General features: G+C 41.1%; 1 protein-coding gene across 1 annotated transcript in view; it reads right to left on the bottom strand.

The window, feature by feature from the left end:
- Window positions 1-1,986: 1,986 nt before the first annotated feature.
- MEP1B (meprin A subunit beta) overlaps window positions 1,987-24,024 on the bottom strand; it is a gene marked incomplete at both ends in the record, with an annotated part of 38,370 nt that continues 16,332 nt past the window's right edge. Inside the window, 9 exons of the mRNA XM_082284055.1 lie at window positions 1,987-2,124; window positions 9,553-9,754; window positions 11,494-11,728; window positions 12,165-12,347; window positions 13,864-14,331; window positions 16,642-16,857; window positions 17,600-17,752; window positions 20,824-21,042; window positions 22,501-22,679. Coding sequence (XP_082140181.1) covers window positions 1,987-2,124; window positions 9,553-9,754; window positions 11,494-11,728; window positions 12,165-12,347; window positions 13,864-14,331; window positions 16,642-16,857; window positions 17,600-17,752; window positions 20,824-21,042; window positions 22,501-22,679 — 1,993 coding nt within the window. The remainder of the gene's footprint in view (window positions 2,125-9,552; window positions 9,755-11,493; window positions 11,729-12,164; window positions 12,348-13,863; window positions 14,332-16,641; window positions 16,858-17,599; window positions 17,753-20,823; window positions 21,043-22,500; window positions 22,680-24,024) is intronic.

Below are 24,024 nucleotides of genomic sequence, written 5' to 3'. Positions count from 1 at the left end.
CATCTCTGCATTTCCTCCTTTTCTAACAATATGTAACACAAACATCTTTCGACTTACTAAATTCAGGAAAATGTGGAACATAACATGCACTTTTCTTACTATGAACAGTAAACTAATATATCTAATCCAATAACAGCTGCACACCATGTAAAACTAAGCAAGGTAATTATCTTCAACTGTTTAAATACTTCACCATTTCACAGAATGTGTATAAATCTAGGCCTTAGAAAATTAAAATTATAATAACATTAACTCTCTAAGTGGTTTCAAAAGGTTTCAAAAGGTAACAAGCCTGATTCCTGCTTTAAAAAGTAGCTTACAAATTATAATTATTATCTATCACAAAAAGCAATTAGAACAATGCAGAGGGGTCACAAGGTGGTGTGGTAAAAAAGCAGTCTTTGAGATAGGGTCCAGGATTGTGACAGCGTTTTGCCTAGCTTGCAGCCATTCTCGCACAAGCCGCTGCAAAATACTGCAGCCCTACCCCACTCTCAAGGAAGGGGCTATCGGTCCACTCAGTCTTTTTTCCAGCACAGTATCAGCTCCTGAGAGTCTGCAAGGAATGGGATCCCTGGCTGTAGCGGCGCGGGTCCTGCCGGCTGCGCGGGTCCCTCCGGCCTGTCTCCTCACTTCTCACATGCAGAGAGCCACTCACGGCCCCACCATGCGCTGAGAGGAGCTGCAGCCCCGCCAGCTCTCAGCACTGCTGACCCGCCTGTCCGTGGTGTGGGGGTGGCGGCTGGGCGCGGCTGCGGCGCAGCTTTGCCATGTGCTCGTCCCCATGTGCTCGCCGCCATGTGCTTGTCACCATGTGCTCGTCGCCATGTGCTCGTCGCTATGTGCTCGCTGCCATGTGCTCGCTGCCATGTGCTCACCGCTATGTGCTCGCCACCATGTGCTCGTCCCCATGTGCTCGCCACCATGTGCTCACCGCCATGTGCTTGTCACCATGTGCTCGCTGCCATGTGCTCGCTGCCATGTGCTCGCTGCCATGTGCTCGCCGCTGCCATGTGCTTGTCACCATGTGCTCGCCGCCATGTGCTTGTCACCATGTGCTCGTCGCCATGTGCTCGCCGCTGCCATGTGCTCGCCGCTATGTGCTCGCCGCCATGTGCTCGTCCCCATGTGCTCGCCGCCATGTGCTCACCGCCGCCATGTGCTCGCTGCCATGTGCTCGTCGCTATGTGCTTGCTGCTATGTGCTCACTGCCATGTGCTCACCGCTATGTGCTTGCCGGCACCACACGGCTCTGCCACATGCTCACCGCCGCTTTCTGGCTCTGCCATGTGCTTGCCGGCGTGGTGCAGTCACCAGTGCTGCTATGCACCACACCTTTGTGGCTCCGCACGCTTTTCCCCCGCTGCATCTGCCGCTGCTGCTGCACTCTCGCAGAGGGCAAATGGAGAGGGAACACGCTACCCAGACGGGACTCCCCAGCTCCAGCCACTCGCCGCAACCCGGCTCCAGCTGATGCCACAGGGCGTGGGGCGGCATGTGCTTTTCTACGGTACCATCTGGCTTCCCTCTAGGGTCAAACAGGTCAGGGGACGAGGGGACATCTTCTGATTCTCTTCCCACTGCCCCGACAGACTTACGGTTCCTTGCTGGCAGCACAGAAGGGCTCGGCACGGCTACCACGGTGGCACAAGCGTCTTTCTTTGTCCGGTGTCTGGGTGCTGCCTGCGCTGTGACCACTTTGCACACTGTCCTCCACGAACACAAAAGCTCCGTCAGCGCTGCGTCACCGCATGTAACGCGGTTCCTCAATGCGTCTAAAGCGTCCCATGTCCGAGGATCAAAAATATTGGTACTATCTAAAGTTGAATCACTGTTCTTTGCCCAGAACAAGAATCTGTTCAAATCTGTAGACTCAACTTTCCTGCCATGTTTCTTTAAAATTTGTTTTAACATCTTTGGGACATTCTGTTCCTGGGATACGCTATCCCCCATTGTTCCCCATAGCTCGCCTACAACTTGTAGGGATTAATCACTGGCCAGCATTCCTGCTTCCTGCAGCAGCGCTTCAAGTCCCATGAGGCTCACTGACAGATGCACAGAGAGGTGTATAATAAATTCCTCACACAGGGCACCATTTGTTGGTGATTGAATCATGGACACAGACTGGCAGGGAATCAGAATCGTTTATTCAAAGGAATGAACTAGTTTTATACACTTTTCTAAGGCACAGCCTTTCCTTATATGGCGTGACCTATCCCGTGTTGCCACATCAGCAACACACTTCCTCAGTGTCCTTCTATGGGGTGATCACTCGCAGTTCACCCATCTGTGAGATCCTGGCAGGCTCCTCACTGTAAGGGTCTGCCCTGTGACGCCTCCTCCCGCCAGGGTCCGGTGGAGACAAGCCTCTGTGTGCTGCCATGTGCTCCTTTGTGCTGCCATGTGCCTCTGTGGGCAGGTTTTGCAGCTCACAATGCAATTCTCTAATTCCCCGTAGCTGTCTTGGAGTTGCAATGTTACTTTTATATAATTTATAATGTTCTGTTCTGAATGTTATGATTAAGTTTAGGAAAATTGGCTTACTTATTTAAATAAAAGTTAATTAGCTTGTTAAGTGTTTTTGCAGTTATGCGTTGAAGTACTTGTTGATCCAGTTGATTCATTTACTATTGGATTTAATTGTTGTAACTTATCAAAGTTATTAGTTGATTTGTTCATTATGCTTATTGTTAATAAATTTATTATGGGGATTGTTGTACAAAATGAAGAATTGAGGAATGTTGCAGAGTATCTATGATGTAATCATAAGGGGAGGGTGTCAGACCTATTTACCTGAAGGGAGAAATAAAAGACTGTCTGTGAACGTTCACCGGACCAGTAGGAAGACCCTAGACAATGGCCAGATGACAGTGAGCCTGTAAGAAGATCCTAGACATCAGCGAGCAATCGCGACGCTCCGGTTGGGCGGGGAAAGGGGTGGCCAGGACGCAGAGACTGGTGATACAAAATGTATCACCCAAGGCTGTGAGGAGAGTCTCTGGTCTGATCTGTCCCAGGTCAAGCTCCCAGCCGTGCGCCTTTTGTCTTGTGTATGGCAGATCGTCGCAAGAGGTCTCTTATTGTCAGTTAAATTTGTTCTTGTTAATAAATCTGTCTTAAAAGTTCAGTCGTGAGCCTGTTTTTAACATGAACAAGCAAATATCATTTACTTGAGTGAAAGCTGCCTCCAAAGCCAAATGATCATAATATGATAAGAAGTAGGGGTGGGGGGGGGGAAGTTGAGATGAAGAGGGAGATGTGCTTCTGGCAAGTTTTGATCTGGTCTTTTGTAGCATAGACTTCATAGATCCAGATGGTGTTAAAACAAAAAATCAAGGGCAAGTGCACATACACAGAGCTCTAGCAGAAGAAGGTGGGTGGTTCTAGTTACATATTAGTAACTGTGAAGTAGAAAGGCTATCATTAAGAAGTTAATCAAAATATTCCATCAAATTGTTTAGAGATAAGATTCAAATCTGATAAAGGGCACACAGTTCTTTTTTCCCATGAGTATTGCATTGGAAGAGTGACCGTGATTATGTATTGTGGGATTAAGTATTCCAGCCTTGGGAAACAATGAGGTTTGATTTTGTTCCTTTAAGTTCCAGACATTCCAGTTAAGCTTCTTTGATGCTATTTTGTTTTCAAAGTAGGTGAAGTCAAAGGCATAGATCAATCATGGTCCTTTTCATCTCCAGTAGAAGTTTAGGAATTTGTGAGCAGAAGAACTCCAGTGTAAACATGTAAACTTGTCTGCAGCCTTTATGATACCAGTTAGAGTGTACCTGGTGTAAGTAGTAGTCAGTCTGAGGTGTTGTGGTCGTTGTTTTTTCCCAGTTATTTCTGTTGATTCTCAGAAAAGGGAGAACACAAGGAGAGCAGCCATATGGAATCTGTCTGCTGCAAAAAAAATTATAATCTTCTTGCCTGAAACAAATCCTTAAATCTCGACTTTAGAGCTGTCTTTTGTAATAAATGAGAATATATGCCATTGAAAGAAGTGGGAAAATTACATCACCATATATTTCTTCATAATTTCATAACACAGAGCAAAATACAGATATTTTGCCAGTACTGCATCAAATACTACAAAAGTCTCTAAGCAATAACTCTAGATTTGAAAAACAGCACTGTTTCAGAAAAGGCAGTTTAATTGTTGGTTATCCTCTCGTCTTGAGACAGAACTATCTGTACTACCGGCCCCAAAGATAGCTTGAAAATGCAGTCCAAGAAGAGTGGAGAATTAAGATCCTATTTATCAGAATCAAAGGTAGTTCAGCTGATGGCATCCGTGTCTTAGCAAAAGACCCTGACCTCTAATAGCAGTGGATAAGGAGACCTATGGGGGGAATAAAAAGGAACAAAGCTACTTCTCTGTTCTGAATTGCACCTAAAGAAAATGACGAGTCATGACTCCTGCCCTGCACCCTGGGACCGTGTCTGCCTGGCGTGGGTGGCATGAGACACCTGACACACGCAGCTGAAATTGGAGGGCTGGTGTCTAGGATCAGTCCCTTTCTTGCATTTAGACAATGCTGTGCCAGCCAGACTGAGACATTATAACTCAGTAATTTGCTACTTGTGCAGAAGCTAAACGGAGCAGAGCTGATCTGTGTGATGCAAATAGCAGTGAGTTGGTTTGCATGTATCAGGAATAGGAGGCTGTGTATCCTGTTTAGCACAATAGTAGGTGGCATGACTAAAAGATTTTCTGCAGTGCTGAGATGCTTGAAGACCAAGAAGTATCTAGAATGATGACCCATCTTTTTTTTTCTTTCTTTCTTTCTTATTCCACACCTGAGACACTAACTTGAATATTGGAGTAAGTTTATTTTTAAGCCCATGCTGTGACTCCTGATAGACTCAACAGTGGGGAATGAGTCATGCACACAGTTCTGGATACAATGTGCACATACGCTGCTGGGTCCAGCTGTACAGCAAGTCTGGAGCCCAGAAAAGGAGGAGCAGAGAAGGAAACACTCACTTAGGTCTGGGTCTTTGCTAGAGATGCAGAGATCTGCTCTTGAATGAGGAACAGGAGCAGGGCAGGTGACCCACAGAGTCAATGCCCACAGCCCAAGGCCTTGTCCTGCATATCGTGTGAAGCCCATAATAAAGTTTACACACTAGTCCTGGAGTGTAGAGAGTGGAATGTGCCTGAGCAGGCATGTGGGCAGACTAAATCCTTGGTGTAAATCATAAACTGAGTCACTACGGTGTGAGAAGGACAGGAAAGATAAATAGATTTTTGCAGATTTAACACTGGTGGGGTTTAATATCACATTAGTATCTCAGTGATTTGACAGAGGGATCTTTACAGTAAAGATTTTTAGTAACACCTTCTGTGAATAAACCTGCTCCAGGAAAGTAAAGTAAACACCCAGGCTGCAAGCCCATGTACAGCTCTCTGACCAACCAACACAGTATCTGACCTGGGACAAGTATCCACATTATCTGTAAATGTGTTAAATGTACATCTCCAAAATTAAGATCATTAAGTCATTTGTGCTACAGCTTTTTAAGAAAAATGTATTTGTTCAGGAACTTGAGCTAGCAGCATAACTTTTGTGATAAACAATAAAGTGTAATATTGAATCTCATTCTGCATTTCCTGAGTAATTTTTCTACATTGTAAAACTGAAAAAAAAAATACTTCTCCTGAGTATTTTTAGGTCAGTTGAGGACGTTAAAAAAACCTCTCTTTTGGCTCTATGGAAGTGAGTTTTTCACACTCACTTACTGGGAGATTCAGTTTTAAATCATGCTCTTCCTTCCTATTTGAAATGAATAACCAGCAGCTTAAGGCTTTTTCCCATGAAAGTTTAACATTTCAGGATATACCCTATGGAATTTGTGTCTTCCACAATGTATTGAAATTATATTGTAATACTGCTCTCTGTATTAAGCTCTCTTCTGATGAAAGTACAGGTAAGTATCTCATGTAATCTGGATTTCAAGAATATAAATGATCTCTACAATCACAAATCTGGTACTTCACATTTGAAATTATAAAATGCTCACAGTTTATAATGTTCAGGATTGTAACCAGGGTTGAATTTATGAACAGTCTCATTTGTGTCTTCTTAACTCCATGTAAATCTATGTGCATATCTTAATTGAGGGCGCATTTGGAGGATTATTTGCATGAAAACTGCTGATGAAGACGTGTGGAAATAGGAAAGTTATTTTAAGACAGCTATAGTAGGGTATTTTCCTATCCAGGATGTTTGTTAGCTCTGACAAATCTTTGTTAATTTTGTCTGGCTGTTTTCATGAATCTTTGGTTTCCAACAAAAGCTAATAAATCCAGCTATGAATGCTTTAAATACAACTACATTTCAGAGAATATGAATCAGAGAAGGACTACATATATAGCATCGATACAGAAGAATACACATTTGTTGCTTTGTGCTGTGCAGTAGCATTCAGAGGAAGACTTGCTCCCTCATCAAATTTCCATACATTTGAACTGCTCTTGCCCAGAATTAGAGTAAATTGCACGACAAATGTTAAGATCATCAACACCCATCCCAGGCAATCAAAGTAGCTGCTGACCTTTAAATGTGAACATGTTCACATACCAGTCTACCAACCATCTGGTGTGACCTGACATTTCCATTACTGGCACTCCTGTCTCTCACAGCCCCCCTCCAAAACACTGCAAATATGATGATTTCTGCCCGTGGTGGCTGCCATCTCCCTCTGCAAAGTGTCCTCAGGGAGGGATGTTTTGCTTACTCTGGCCCTTTTATTTCCATGCTTACTTTTTTCTCTAAATCCTACTGAATCGTAGCTCTGTTTGTCAGGGGTGTTAAGGGAGCCACTAAATCTCCCAGACCCAGGATCTGCCTCCCCAGCCAATATACCCAGCCAGGAACGGTCCCAGGTGATCTCTACGTCCCAGTCCTAAGGATTTGGCTGCTGCTTCTCTTCCAGCTCGCAGATCTGGCTGGCAGCAAGGTTGTGTCTGAGACACACTGAGACGCACACGCAGAGGTCCCTGAAGTGGCTGCCTGGACAGGCTGCTGCACACACACACAGAGCAGCCTGGACAGCACAACCCCTCTGTAATGCTACCCAAATTTTCAGAAGGGCACACAGCCCTGTCCTCTTCCTTTCCTCCAGGAAATCAGAATGCAGGTTCTCTGGTGAAAAAAGTGTGCCCTCATTCTCCACATCCAGAAACACTCAAACATGCACAGTTCCCTTGAATGTTAGCATGGCCTCTAAACCATATCTGTGCCTGGGGATTCTGGCAGTGGTATACAAGTCACCTTCTGCTTGCCAGATAGGGCAGTGTGATGTTTGAGTCCTCCAGATGTGGAAATGTTTCCTCCAACTCATCAGCTAGTCCAGCTTGGAGTTTGCTAGTGAATTATGCACACACACACACACACACACAGAGGATTAAATTCATTGCAGAAATATTAACACATACAGATCTCTCCAGCTGCCAGCACTTAGACCTCTTACACACCCACACACAACCTGATCCCTCCTGCTGCTGCTGGCACCTGGACCTTTCAAGACTCATAAAAACATACACACCAGTCCTTCCAGTTGCTGGGGGGACCTATAGGCCCTATGGCCCACAGTCCCCCCAGTTCCTGGCACACAGACCCTTCCATGCAAGTCCTTCCATGTGCTAGTACCTAGACCCATGAGCCCTAAGACATCTCCTAAGTGATCTCCTCTGGTCATTGGCACACAGATCTCTTTTGCAGGTGGGTCTCTCCAGTTACTGACCCCATATCCCCCCACTTTTCTTTGGATCTTTTAATCCTTCCCCTAAACCCCCCATAGTCATTTTTACGTAAATCCACAACCCTTTTCTGATAGCCCATATCTCAAGCAGCCTCAGCTTTTCCACAACACTCATGTTAATCATATTTTCCCCTTCCTATCAGTTAATAATTGTTCAGGTTGACATTCTTGAGGGTTCTGCCTGAGTAGTTCTTCTAATGGACCATCAATCAGTGGCTGAACCATTCTGGATTCTCATTATTATCTCTGTTGTGACTTCCTCATTAATGTTTGTGTGTCTGTGAGGTTCATTTATCACTTTCCTCATCACTTGTTGTTTCTTTTATAGTGAGTAGATCACAACCAAGTAACTTAATGAACCAGAAGCTCCCGCACTCCACAAACTCTCACACTACTGACTGACAGCTGCAGCAGGACTGAGAACTGCTGGGTACCCTGTGAATACAGGGTCCAGCTTCCCTTTATTACAGACAATTGTATAATGATAATACAGCAAACTTAGACTTTCCTGGGTTGACTGAAATTCAGGATGCAGTTTCATGTTTTCTTCATGTTCAGGGAGACTTGAAGGACAGGGCAGCCATGTCACACAACATGTGACATTTTTCTCCATTGCATGACGATGCACAGCACTGTCAGACACTCCACTGACTTCAGCACAGTATTTTATCCATATGATGAATTATTTTCCAGACTTTATAAACTTTTATCATGATGGTTGAGATAAAAGGAACAAAAAGGGTCATGACGTAGTTGTGGTTTTGCCGTGATGTTCATCTTGTGTCTTTGATGCTTGTTTGCATTATCTTCAGAAGGATGTTTTAGTCTAAGTGGGGAAAAAAACCCAACCCACATCTTAAAAGTGTATAGGGAAGGGAAATACGTGTATAATGTAAGAGCATTACTTGCAAAGAAACCAAGACTATTTATTGGAAGGTCATAAAGTAGCAGTGTCAAGTATTTGACACTGCACAGAGGTACTGCAACTCAGTGGGGTATCACACAAACAGTATTAGTACAAAATTTAAAGTGGAACTCTGCTTTCTGGAAGGACATTCCTCTTCAGTTTGTTAACAAAATTTCTCCTGTGCCCTGTGAGTCCCTCTAAACTATTGTCACTCTTGCTATTTCCAAGACAAGCCTCTATTTAATGTAAGAGTCCATGTATCTCAGACTGTATGAAAATTCCTATGAAAACATGCCCAAATGCTGCTTCTATCCAATACATGGCATTTCTGATCCTGTCATCTAGACAGTTTTAACTTGCTGTCTTCTTTTACCTTTCCCTAAGTCATGATTTCCATGGCTGCTTCATGCCTTGCATTAAAAAATGGCCTTTGAATGTGGAAAATTATTTTTAGATTTGCTTTTTGTTTTGACATTCTGGGATGCATTTTTTAGCACCATGTCCGTGTATTTGAAGGGGAGATCTTTAGTAGAAGAGGCAGTAATAGATAAAGTACAAGTTTACTGAGCAGAAAATATGGTTTAATTACAGATTGAAAATGAACCCCTTTGTTCACACTATCCCACTCAATGTAGGCTGTCATTGGGGCAGAGTGGATGAGGGGTGGAGGAGGAGAACAGGTTTTTAATTAAGTGGGGTTTGGTGTTTGACAAATTAGTGGCTCTTAATGGAGCTCTTTAATTTCCAGTCTTGAGTCTTTAGGCTTCAAAAAGGTGCCATCTTCCCATTTACTTCTTACTGAATTTGATTGTTTACCTTTTAGTGAATATAGATATATGTGCGTGTGTGTGTATATTTGTTGAAAGAGGCAAAATACTTACTTCTTCTAGAGTCAGGCTGTCCTTATTCTCCCTTCCTTGCTTGTATTTCTTTTTAAGGCACACTGCAGTTGTGATGGTGACAATAAGCATTACAACAAACACAGTTATGGTTGAAGAAACAGCTATTACAGTATTTTCTTGAGTTGAGCCTTTCCTTTCACACTTTTCTCCCATGTACCACCAGCTGTCACCTGCTGGACATCTAGAAAGCAAAAGAACAAACATGTGCTATCACCTGCAGAGTGAAGGTGTGAAAAGGTCTACTTCAGAAAAATGGCATCTCTGATGCATTTTCTATATCCCAAAGCATACTGAAGTTTCCTTAAAATGGTCTTCTATTTTTAATTGCTTTGAGTTGCTTTGAGTGGCCCACTGTCCTTACACACCTAAATGTGTTTCTTTCATCTTCCTGCTCTTTCACAGGTTGTGCCTTCAGAGAGAGCCTTTGCCAGAAAATTTAAATGCCTTCCTGATCCTCTGGACTGCTTAATGCTTGGTTGCAGCTGATTATGGAGCTTCTTTTTTTTTTTTTTTTTTAATTTTCAGATTTAAAGAACTTGTAAGAGCTGCCTCTGCCTTCCCCCAACAAGCAGGTAGAAAAAGAAATTAACAGCCCAGCAGTCATCCAGTTTTAGGACTGAAAACAACCTCCAGGCTTTGATTCCATCACCTTACCCAGCACCACAATTGGCTCCAAAAGATTTTACAGTGAGCACACGAGGGTCCTATGATCTAACTGAAAAAGAAACACATCCATGCAGAGCTGCTGAGTGCACACCTACCCCCATCTTTCTAACCTTGGTTATTCCTTATGTACTGATTGTCTAGCTCCTGTCTAAGCCATTTATTCAGGACTACCTCAGCCCTGAAAACAAGTCTGTTTGCAGTGCACTGCACAGATACTGCCTGCTGGGGGGACTCCAGGTGGTTCAGCTTGAACAGATGTATCACATTCCCACCCATTTCCCATCAGAAAATCGGGGTGGAAACTGACTGCTGGTCACACATTTCTATAGGACAGAAAGCAGGTCACAAAGGCACTAAAGCTTCAAAGAGTACAGAGATGTCAGAAAATAAATGTTCTCTTTCTGTAATTTTGAAATTAGGCATAATATTCAGCATGGTTTTTACTTTTGTCTTCTTGGAGCCAACTCTTGACATTTACTCATATTTGTGACCTGCTTCTGATGAGTTGCACAAGAAGTATTTTTTAAAAGGTTTCTAAATGGGGAGATACAACACTTAATGAGTCATCCTGACTCTTATGGCTCTTGGCCTTTATGTTTTCCTCACAGCACTCCCCCAGTCTACCTGCCCTGGCACAGCGTCATAAGGTTACTACCCTTCAGCCTCAGAGCTTATTTGCAAGCCGAAACAATGCTAATCAGGAAGGTGGGTTACGTAAATGTATGCACAGAGAATTAAATAAAAGTTGATATTAATCTTCTTTCAGGGCAAACAATCTTTTATTCCTCAGCAAGCGACTACACTTTGGTAATTCATGATCATAATTTGCACTGTGCAATATTTCTGAATCAAATTTTAAAATAATGTCTGTGCTGCTTCCTACATAACAAGTATTAAAAATCTCCTCTACTGATATAAATGCTCTTTTCTTTCAATTACATTTATCCAACTCTTCTACACTTTGCTATTGGGAATTCTAAGGACTTGGAGTAATACATTACTGAAAATAATAAACACATTTAAAATATAATTTACAGGGAAGTCAAGCAGAGTACTTCAAAATGATCAAATGCTGAGGTTAGGAGCTTTGTTGCCCAAATTGGCCATAAGTTCAGTCTCATAGGAGCAGTTGTAAGTACTTGCCTTAATCAGATACAGTCTGTCTTTTCTTTCATTAGGAGCAAAGATTTATTTTTTTAGAAACTCTCATTACTCATCCTAAAATTGCATTTGAGAGTGAATAGAGGCAGTTACCTGCACACTGGTGCTCTGTTTACCATAACACAGACACCATCATTTTCACAGGGGTTGTCTGGGCAGAAAGCTGGAACCTCTGGATCTTCGGGCCGGGTGACGCTGCTCATTGTGGTGGTGCTCTCAGTGTCAGTGGGGGGCTTGTTGGTGGCAGTAGGGCCAGGTTTGGTGGTGCTGGCACTTGTAACAACAGCGGGTGGAACAGTTGGCTCAGTTGACAGGAGATGCGAGATATCTGCACGGTGAACCCACAAGAAATCAGGTCTTTGCTCCATGTTATTTTTCTTCTTATTCTAATGATAATTTCTGATAATAAAGAGCAATGAGCCTGTCTACAGGTGTAATGGATAAACAGTCTTTTTTACCTTTCAGGAGCATGATGTACTTTGGAAATGTCTTCTAGATTTTTTTTCAGAAACAGATAGTTTTATTCAAATTATTCAAAATAATTTGCATTGTTTTATACACCTTCGCATGAGATAACGGAATTATACTGTGCATTTACCTGTTCATAAATTTATTCAAACATATGATTTGACTTTAGATTTAGGCATAATTCAAATACTGCTCATGTGCAAAGTACATCATGTGTATTTATATCTGCAGCCCTAGTGACTTAGTATCTGACGTTGTTTACTGCATTGTAAAGAGTATCAGCTATGTTTACATACCTTCCATTGTTAAAAGAATATAAACACCATCTTCTTTAATAAAGTTGCGGCTTCTAAGTCTCTTATGAGTTAAAAATGCACTTGTCCCAACTCCCGGACCTCTCATGTATTTAGTTCCATTGGGAAAAGTTGCTTCGGATCCCACTTTATCTGGCCTATCCCAAGTATAATTTGATGAGGATTCTGGAGGAAAAAAAAATAAAAAAGATTGTGAATGTGAGACCACTCTGGATTTGACTCTCAGCAGAAACCTCAATTGCCTGAGATTCCCCACTGATGAGAGGCACAAGACAATGGAGATCTTCAATTATGTGGTTTAGCCTGAGGTACTGAGAAAATAACCTGCTCGAGGTGAGGTTATTGGAGAGCTAGTTGAAAATCTGTTGCATTTTCTTTTTAGCTCTTTGAAGTGTAGTGGTCAAGAAGATAAGTAGCACATGAATCATCTGCAACACGAGTTAATGCAGTGCTTCTCAAAAGAGAGTATCTCCTGCAGTAGATGTGGGGCACAGGGTATTGGAACAACCTGAATGATCACAGATTACTGGTGCCTGCTCCTCACACCCTGTTGTAAATCTCAAAGCTGAGCCTGATTGTCCATGAAAGAATCTGACAGAGAGAGAAAACTTCCAGCTCCAACACCTCTCTGGTTAGAGAAAGAGTGTGTGTTACAAGGCTTCCCTTGGGAATCTGAGACTATTTGCAATACAAGAATAAACAAGGAAGAAGGAGCAGAGGGCAAACAGACTGCATGTCCACAGGGCCAGGGAAGGACAAGGGCTAAGCACTGTAGCTGTAACAGCAGAAATCACAGGGAAAATGTGCTTTTCCAAACATCTATGGAGGACATGGTGTGGCATGTCTTTCATTTACAGAAAGGACATGAAGTCTTTCTAGATTACCCACTTTGTTTTCATATAGAGCCAGTGTCATAGAAAAAAGGAATGTAAAACATACTGGTTTTAAAATAATGTGAATTGGACGTTTTTGTGCCTTCTTTCCTTCCGTTCTAGTCTGAAACTCCAGAAAACTAATTCAGTACCAGAGGTGGTTTCTTTCGGCAAAATGAAGAAATCCATTGTGGCTTAAATCCAAACTTTATCCAGTGATGAATGTGGGTGTTTTCTTTAATATCTCTCTCTGTAGAGATTCCTGCCATTTCTCAGAGTTACTTTTTACCTCAACTGCCACCTTTCCAAGTTATTGTGGACAACAGCCCTTATCTTCTCACACCTTGAACAAGTACAGATTTTATAATATGAATCAGTACTTTGTCCATCTGGAGGCTTGTGCTGACATCACTGTACCTTTGACAAGGAGGGCAGGGATTCGTTTGATAGCTGCACTTTTATCTGGTATGAACTGCTTGTCTTGTTAATTCAGTATTTTTCTTTTCATGCCTTCCGGAAAACTTTCATTCTCATCAAAACAGAAATAAATATATCCTCACAGAGCATATGAGAGAAACTTTAGGAATAGATCATCCACGTGCTTCTTCTGCAAATGCAACTTTGAAATCCAGACTCCCAACTAAACTTGCTTGTAGGTTTAATTTTTTTCTTGTCTGTGGATCAATATTATTGTTGCCGCAAACATAATGAAACATTCCAGAAGCTAAAAAAATTGCACTAATTTACATGAAGAGGAGATGTGACCCCTTGTCTTTTGGTTGTGTTCTATATGTTTGATGTTGACTGACCTGATAATTGCAGAGGGTCTGTTGTTACACTTCTTTGGTTTGACATCCGTTGACGAATATCAGGATGCTGGTCAAGCAGGATCATGGTGCCTTGTTGCCACGGACAGGGCCATTGCAAATGATCATCATTTGCTCCAGAAATCAAGGATAAGTATATTCCTAAATTAAATGGGTTACTAGTGGTACCATTTACATTCAAGCTGACTTGAAAAGCATATCCTTTACTAGAGTAAAAAGGTGGACTGTATATTATCCCATCTCTCCCTGCTGGACTCGTGTTGAGGAGATGTGTGAAATTTCTGATATGCCAGACATGGTGGGGACACTGAGTTTCTGACAAGTTGATGTCATCAATAGAGAGGCCTCCATTTGATAAGCCATTTCCTCTCACGCCTTGAAACACAACCCGGAATTTACTCGTGACATTCAAAGAAACATGATGGAGCTGCCAGTAAGTCTCAGGTGAACCTGTAAAACAAAGGTAAAGATTTCTGAATCAGCAGTACAGTCAAACACTGCACAGGTCTGTGTACCCTGTACCAACTGTGCAAGAATTTTTCAGTTCCCCTGGCACTGATGTGATGGAATATTTCTTCTGTAGATGTTACATTTTCAGTGCAAGATCATATTTGCTCAATACAATATTTTAACAGAATTAATATGCATAATAGTGCTTGTTGATGTGTTTTAAAACTGCTTTTTCTTTTACATTTTTAAATAAAATTTCATTAAATTAATCCAAACATTGTGATAATAAAATGTACAAAAATCGTTTCACCTGTATTATTAAAAAGAAAAAAATTCAGAACTAATTATATTCAAATAACAACAACATGCCTCAACAAAAAATACTCCAGAGGATTCTGGGAACCTAGAACTACAAGACTGGTTCTTTCATTTGTTTTTGTATTTTTAAATGGCTTGTTGGAAGCTTGCCTATGTAGAACCACTATTCACCCATCAAATGATTAATGGTACTAAGGTCAAATTAAAGCCAGTCATTTGCAAAACCTACTTCATGCAATAAAACCTCACTGCAAGTTTGATTCTGCATCCAAAAGTGCCTGCACTAGCAAATTCCACGTAACTTCAAGAGCAGTGTACACAAAAGCAAAGACCTCTGCACAGGGGCCTTGTGAGGTCGATGAAAGTAGAACACCCTTTTTTAAAAGTACGTGCAGCAAATTCTTTTGCTTTCTGGGTCTTGTTTATCTGCACAGAAGACCAGCTGCATTTATTGAACAAGCAGTGCCAATCCCAGGAGCAGAACTCATGCATCACTCTCCTAACAACCCTAAACACAACACAATGGATCTCAAATATGAGTCTTAATTTCTTGACATTTTTCATTAGTGTTATAATTAGGAAGTACAAAATTAACCCAGAAACAAGGAGAAAAGCACCCCAGTATTTTCCATTCAATTGCCTTCTGCATAAGCTAAAGGAATTTTACAAGTAATATGTGCAGTGCAAAAATCCCCCACAGCCACAGACTGGTGGGAAGGGTTCAGGGATTGTCCCTAAGCTTCATAGTTCAGTGCAAACCCATGAGCAGCTCAGCCAGGGTGAGGGTGTCAGACCATGGATGGAAGGGGCTGTAGTGTCACTGTTTCTTCCAGGTTGTTGACTCCATTGGTGAGGGTAACTTCTCACATGAGAGAAGTGAAACAGCTTGGGGGAAAAATGGTGTTGAACCATTCCTAAAAGTTTTGCCACAGATTGTCGAAATAGGGTGCCTCTTTGGACCCACTTTTGAGATCAGAGACTTCAAAGGAAATTATGGACTTGAGAAAGCAGGAATGGGAGATGGGACCTAACAGACACAAAAGAGTGTTTGTGAGGAAGAAGGAAGTCTGGAGAAATTAATCTTGACTTCAAAGTAGGGTTTGAAAGAGTTTGGAGGGCTCAGACCGATGTGAAGTCTACACCTGCCTTAGTAACACTTACATTAAGGATGCCTGTTAGCACAGATGGCACAGAGGGTGAAGCCATAGAGGTGAAGAAAGGAGTGGAAAAAAAAAAGAGAAAACTGGCACCAGCAGCAGCTGAGCCTAAAGGGACAAAAAGAGACAGAAATTATACCTATTTAGTAAAAGAACTTGCTCTGACCCTTCTGAACTTGGTGTAGCTACAGTGGAGACCACATAATAGTTAAATAATGAAGAAAGTAATTTAATCATATGGTGACTTTGGCAATTCTAGCTTAAAGAGTTTTTGTCCATTAGCTGGCCTCATTCTGTAGGCCATAGGCTCCTAAAACCACAAGGTTTCGATCTTCTTCAAACTAGAACTCAAAACATGATCTGCTGCCCATATATTTCAGTTAAGTAATTTCAAACCTTGTTTTAAAAGACATTTAAATTTTATTTATCTTTTTTAAACTTGTATATTAGGTATTCCAGGGCACTTTTGCTTTCCGTTTCTTTATTATACTTTATCAATTGTCATTTACTCTAATATTTCACCTTCATCAGTTACTATTGATACCAGCAATTGCAGAACAGTTACAATGGTTGCTCATGGAATTTTAGCAATTTTGGTGAGAAAACTGTTTTGACAATGTGAGAGTTTGAAATTTGTGGTAATTTATTATATTATAGGAAAACAGCTGACTGAGGATCCATCAGGTATAATTTCAACAGCAACGAATCGCTTACATATATAGAGAAGAAGCCAAAGAGCAACACTAGGAAATGAGTGACTTTGCCACAATAATTTCCCCCAGTACTTTGAAGAATATTGAGTCTAGATTAAAACAAAATGCAATTTATTCCATACCTTTAATCTCTTCGATGAATCTCAGAGTACCATTTGGATTGGCTGACGTGTACTCCCTGACCCAGACATTCAGCCGGTCGCCCTCGTTACCACTGTTGTATAAATAGAACTGTAAGCACTGGAAGCTCCTTTTGGGATACAGAATTCGGCTCTCCAGGACAGCTGTGCTTCCTTCTCTTCCAGCACTGGTGTTGAAATGCATGAAGTAGCCAGAATCTGCCAAAAGTCAATGAGAAATGAGCAATAGAGAGAGGGGAGAGAAAACAGAATATTCCTGGTGTACTGTTTTTCTTAACACTGCATTGTAATAACTCTAGAAGATACAGTCAGGACAGAGTTAGGTAGATCCTGTACAAATCTCTGACTGAGGACTGTTACCTGTTCACATTTTCCAAAGACAGAACCATTCTCTTTGCAGCTTTTGTCCTCATTTCATTATCTCTAGCAAATTGTACTCAAAACCATGGGGTTTTGCTCTTTACCCAGTGTCAATAACTCTCTGCAGGACTGGTTTAAGCTCCTGAACTCTTGGAGCTTTCTGACAGGTTGAGATACATCTATAGCTTGATTGTCAATTATTTTTTCATCTCCACCCTGATAATATACACTTCAAAATCCTACTTCTTCCCAAGGACTTACTGAGAAATTATGCAGAAAAGCAGCAGTCTATCTGGTGTGCCTGTACCACAGGTTCAAGACTTTATATAACTCTCATGACAGGATATGGCACTAAGACTAAAATACAGCTCAAAAGAGATAAGGACATTTGATCTTCTGAAATAAGCAGAAAATCAAACATATCACATGATGTCCCTAAGCATGTAGGTTTATGTTGCTTAGTTAAAAAATAAACTGTAATTTGTCAGAAAATAAACAGATAACAAGGCCAAGCTTGAAGTGAACTCGCATGTCGCTGCAGAAAACCCTTCCCAGAAAGATAAGAGTTTCTTTCTCATACCTTTGCATTCTCCCATATTAGTGTGATCAGTATTTGGCCCAGCAGGAACCTGAGACAAACGCTGCCAGTCACTGTTATCATCTGAACTTTGAATCATGCCACATATATTTTCAAGTTCAAAACTGCAAGTGTCCATGAAACTTAGGGAGGAGGCTACGACATTAAAAAAAAAAAAAATTGTGAATCTCTATTACATAACACATTTTAGTTCTGAAGGTCCAAAGCCATGAGCAGAGAAAGACTAAATGCGAACACCAAGTAATCAGTGGCTTCAAATATGATCAGCATTCATACATACAATGTTCAGGAACTCAAAACACTTGGTGGTTAACCCTGACATTAATAAGATGTCATCAGGAGTATTCATCAGGAACACTCTGGGCCCTAAGCAAGCACAGGAGGGCATCTGCTAATTATCATATCACATCTTTAATTTATAAAAGAAACACTAATACCAACCCAATTCACACACCTTCAAATTACAGTCCTGGGACTTCCCATTCATTCCTCTGCTTTCTTTGGGCCAGTCCACACATGGCCACAGATTTTGAGCTTTGCCAAGCTCACTAATGCATCAGCTGGAATGCTTATTTTGAAATATAGAAGAGCAGGAGCTGTTTCACTCTAATAAACAAACCTTGATTTTCCAAAATCTGAATTGATAAAAAACCTCAAAAACCCATTTGGCAAAGGACCAGTGGATATTTCATGTCATACAAATTTTACAATGTCTTTCATATAACAAGTGAGAAATTAAGTGAAGGAAGACTGTGCAGTTGGATATGAAAGGGAGAACATCATATGAAACATTTTCTCTGTCTAAAGCAAACTCTGGATAGGTGAGAGATAGCACAGTCCAGGTTTATCCCTGGTCTTACTTTTGTTTTCCATCGTACCACATCTGAGCTCATGTGTAATACCAGCTGTGAATTGAAAACAACTAAGCTAATGAAATGCTTATTAAACTACATATAAAATATTGTGGCTTAAAGGTTTAAAGATTTCACTGCATAACAAAAAGACCTTGAGTATCACAAAACTCAACCTCAATAACATGCCAAATGCTTCACTTAAGCTGTAGCTCTGGGAAGTACTTAAGTATGAACTGCTGCCAAATCAATTCTACTGCTCAGATATTTTGTGCTGTCCTCACAGAAAGCTAAAAACCGTCTAGAGGCTGCAGGGCAATCAGAAGTGTTGTATGAGTGCTATTTTTTAAGATACAGTATCAGTAGGATGTTGCAAAACCTAAGAAAAGGCCTTGGCAGCAAATGTTACATTGACTGCTGGAGAAAGAAGGTAAGCTAAAACGGAGAACTATTAGATGAACAAACTCTTTGAAATCACAATACAAAACAAAACATGAAACTGATTTGGGCAAACAGGAAGGAAGCAACCTAATGACCTTAATTAGAAAGTGCTGGCTGTCATGGAGTGTTGACCTGAATGACAGGAAGAGAGAAAGGCAAGACCCAGTAGCTCACAGTGTATTTCTGAGATTCATTCCTGAAATGGGGAAGGGGCAATGAGTGAGGCAGGTTGTGAATTCCATCTGCACCAAAAGCCTGATACTTGCTTGAAATGTAGTGAAAGACTGGACTCAGAAGAAAACACATGGGGAATGAGTGCCAAGTCCTAATTTCTAGAGGCAGAGGGAAATCTCATGGTCAGTTCTGTTAAGCCCTATGCTGCAAGGGGAAAGCAGACTACAATCTACTGTTACCATATGGCCTGAAAGACAGCAGTGAAGTACAGATTGGAGCAGCACTATATTATCAGACAGAATTTCTTATGGTGCGGGTTTTTTTCTTCAATTCAAGTACCAGGATTCACATTTTTAATGCAATTTCCTGTCCACATGGGCCTCTAGCAGATATTCAGCTTAAACACTTCCTTAAATCATGTTCAGCAAATGAAGTAATCTTTTACATGGGTGAGGGCTAGGACCTATGAAGCACCATCCTCCCTGGCAGAGGTGGGTGATCTGACAATATATATGTCTCTGCAAATATCATCCACATTATACACATCACATGAAGCCAAGAGATGGATTGGGGAGCAGGGCAGGTCCTGAATGCACTGAAAGTGGTGGCAGTTTTGTCACGGATTTCAACTGGACCGAGGTTTTTTTCATTTGGGGAATGTGCTTATGGGTTAAGAATAAACTTAAAATGTTGTGAAGTATTTCTGTAATGCATGAGAATGATGGAAACTATATAAGATCAATGGAGAGGAAGAAGGACCCCATCCCCTGTTAAAGATCCCTAGCTGTAAGCACGTTTATAATGCCTAACTGACTGTGCAGTGGGTGCTAGAAGCTAAGGCTGCAGGTAAGTGTGTGTTCAGTTTAGACCTACATGGATAGAAATATTTTCATCAGAATTGTACACTCAAAAAACTGCACCATTTTAATAAATCAGTTGATAGTTGTTTAAGGTATCTGCAGAATGAGGCTTAAAATATAATTGGAAGCCAGTACTCACTACTTAGGATATTATAAAAGTTTTCTTCTGAGTGCCAGAGCACATTGAATGCAGCAACAATTACAGAATTATATTCCAGTTTGATAATAGAACTATCTAGATTTCTGTCTCTTACTTTAATTCACATTTGTAAAATAAACCCCACCTGAGCAAAATAACTCTTTCGACCACTTTTATAAGAGACCGGATTTGAAACTAAACATGAAAATTTTAAAAGCTTGCATTTTATTCCTAACAGTATCTGTACCCTATTTGCATGAATATCCACTCTGTCTCACAGATTCCATGAAAGAGGAGTAGGTATGACAGCACACTCATTTCTGTGCAGTGTCTGAGCAACAGCTGTGGAATAATACAGGGAAAAAACAAAAGGCTTTGTGCAGAAGCACACATTTTAAACAGCCACCCAAGGGATGAACAAAAATCAGCTGCTGAGCAAAGCTGGTTTTTAACTAAAGGTCAGATCAAATTGCACAGAAACCTCTGCTACTCAGCAGTGTTTCTGCAGGAGGGATGTTATTTCTAGCTGTAACATTATTTTATTATTTTATTAATGTTTATTATTTTATTTATTTTTATATTATTATTTTATTTATTATATTGTGGTTTTAATACAATTCATTTCTCCAAATATGTTAACATCTCTTTCACTTGTGTCTGGATGGGTCCAGCATGTATGTATCACCCTCATTTCTTTCAAATGCCAGAAGCATATAATATAAAATAAATGGGGGAACTTACTGCAGTTGTAGAGCCGGTTCAGTTTCTGGAGGTCGTACTCACTGAAATCCATTCTCTGTCCTATGACATCCATGAAGTCTGGTATGTTGGTGAGGATGGTGGGCTCAGTTCCATTCATGAATGCAGTCTTGCTGTAGTGCATCACAGAATTGTAGTCATAAGGAACATTCAGGAAGTCTGATGTTTTATCATCATATTTATTGAAATTATGTTCTTTACCTGAATGGCAAAATTATAAGGAAAGGTTGTCTGTTGCCCAAGAGAATCAAGTTTCAATGTAAAGACTTGCAGTGACAGAGAATCCATCAAATCCCAAAGTATTTTCTATAGTCATTTACCTGCACTTACTCTGTAAAACAGTTTTATTTCCAATCTAGGGTTATTTACTGTCCTCTTTCAGCCACTGATGACTTCTGCTGGATGAAGCAAGGTTTTTGCTACCAGAAAATTTTTTCCTGTGAAACTACTTGTAAACTTTGATGGGCTTGTGATACCCAAAAGTTTAGAGAGTGTTTTAGTACTCAAATTACTGCAATTTGCGACTGTTTCTAATCTGTATTCTCTGTTGTTTAATTGCTAGTCATTTTAGGTAACAATAAACAAGTTAGAATTGTCATCAGATAAGCTTCCAGAATTTAACTGTACAGGTGTTTTCTGGAGTATGAGCAAAAAACCTATTGCTTACCACCCAATGGGGAGTCAAGATTTAAATCAGTCAAAATACAGTAACTATATTCTGGTCAGTGTAAAAAAGTTGCAGCAGTTTCAAATGTCTAACAATAGTGCAGCTTGTCACTAAAGAGTCAGCAAAATATAATGGAAATCAAATAACAGAGTCTAGGTAATTTTCTGTAATTTATAATTGCATATGCACCTGACTCTTGATCACGACTAAATAAGAATGCATTTGATTTAATCATTATCTACTTTCTCAGTTTTCTGTGTGTGCCTATGTCAGGAAAGCATCAAGTCTGTGTGTATAACTTTGTTTTTGAACAGCCTGAAAGTCACAGAGGACAACAACAGGCTAAAGAGGCAGAGACAGAGCAAAGTCCTGAGGAATTCTGTGCCAGCTCTCAGGCTTGTGCCAAATATACCAACACTTACAGTTCACAGGCTGCATTGCTACAGTAACTGCTGGCGTGACACAGACCCTAAAAGGTCTCTCCTTCCTGCCCACCCTCTGCACACTCTTCTATCTCAGCTCTGTTGCCTGCACCAGGTGTAGCAGACAGGCAGAAGGAGAAGGACCAGTGTTTTCACTGGAGATTTTCTACTGGCTTTGGTCACACTAGGTTTTTCAGACTGGGGAGGGTTTTTAGTTATTTTTATTTCATTAAGGGCTTCTAGAGTAAGTGTCCTTTTAGAGTATTCATTTAAACAAATTAAATTATCCTCTTCTGCTCCTCCGTGGTACAACATGTAGCATAACAGGATTCAAATCTCTAATTAGGGCTTTGGAAACCGTCATGGCACAAGGAATTACAACAGCAACAACAAATGAGAATTTCTGTCTCAAATAGATGTTCCTTGATACCTCATTTATTGATATACTAGATTTGAAAAGTAAGCCTAGGTGAGGGAATAGCATGACCACCAAAGGATGGCTGGAAGGGATGTTCCACAGCTAAATCACTAACACCAGAGCCTGAAAGGAAAAGCAGAGGAGTGACTGACCAGACTGAATCCTGTCCCAGACGATGGTCACGTAGTCATCCCGGTCAGACCGTGACTGCTCATGCCAGAATCCCAGGGCATGCAGGAATTCATGCTGGATTGTCCCGATTCTGTCACAGTTGGCACCGATGGAAAGCTGCTGCAAGCCCATTTGCATGTTTCCCACTGAGGACCAGCAGCTGGCATTGACATTAAAGGAGAGAGGACTCTTTGAGATACACACCATCCCCATGCCATGAGAACCCCAGAACCAGTCTGTTCAACGGGTAGACTTTAACCTGAGCATTGAGGTCACATTTTGTTACAGAGAGCACTTTTCCATTGATCTGTTCCTTATCATATCCCTTCCTCTCACACTTAGCTCTGTTTTGATGAACAAGAAGTTCCTCATCTCTGGCTCTACTAGAAGAAAAATGCTGAGCTATTTGTGACAAAAGAAAACTGATGAGGATTTCTTTTGATGCCTTAGGTTTTAGCTTTTATATTTTTCAAATCCTGTACTGCCTAGTGTGTAACTCCGAAGTTTCATATGGCCTGTTAGCTGCTGTTCTCTCATGCTGGTTAGACATAACAAAGCCTCTCTAGGTTTGCTCTTCAAGGACACCAGGCCTCAAAATGTGTAAACTAAAAGCTTCTGAAGAGGGGGGCAAACTTTGGGTAATTACATCATTAATTGAGGTTATAATTGGAGAATTAACCCTGATACGCAAATGAACCAAACTTACAGAAGTGTGAAGAACCTGTGACCTGGGGTCCATCTTGGGTGGAGCCTTTTGACTGCCCAGGGTGTACCTTTGAAGGCCCTTCAAATAAATACCTCCTTTTATTCTCTTATTCTTGCCCAGTCTCTGTTTTTAGGTGGCCGCCCCAGGCATCACTTTGGTACTCTGGGACATCAAAGGCTGTGGGCACGTAATTTAGAGCAATTCAGTTACTGCAAATTAACAATTTTCATCTAGACCACAGTATGTAGCTGTGAGCACACTTTGAGCCTGTCCCTATCATAAGAAGAAGTGGGTTAATGAACATTCTCTGCCTGATTTTCTCTGTAGTGTTTTGGCCTTTTACTTTGCATGGGGCTGTGGCTGCCAGACAAGGTGTGTTTCTGCATGGTGTCTTTACCATCTGACAGGTTGGTGGATGTGACAGTGCTTTTCATAGGCTCTTTTCTTTCTGGCTCTCTGTGAGCTGCTGCACTAGGGCACTCGCTGTTCTCACACGCTCCCAAGTAAGAGCAAAACTGCAGATGTGCTGGAAGTTTTTCTTAACGGATGAAAGAATTTGGTGAGTTATCTGCATAGGCCAATAAAATGGCACCCTGTGTCCACAAAATAGCAGGCACAGAGAGCTACATTTAAATTGATATTTTATGCAGCAAATAAATCAATACTTACCCAATGAAGTACATAAAATTAATCAGGCACAAAATATGCCATAGGATTTGCAGTCCTACCGCCCCAGAAATTTAAAAACACAAGCACACCATGTGCTTTCAAACCTTGTAACTTGTCAGTGCAACATATT

The sequence above is a fragment of the Coloeus monedula genome (assembly GCF_965178545.1).
Source record: "Coloeus monedula genome assembly, chromosome: 1".
Classification (NCBI taxonomy): domain Eukaryota; kingdom Metazoa; phylum Chordata; class Aves; order Passeriformes; family Corvidae; genus Coloeus; species Coloeus monedula.
This window is presented reverse-complemented; position numbering and strand designations above follow the sequence as displayed.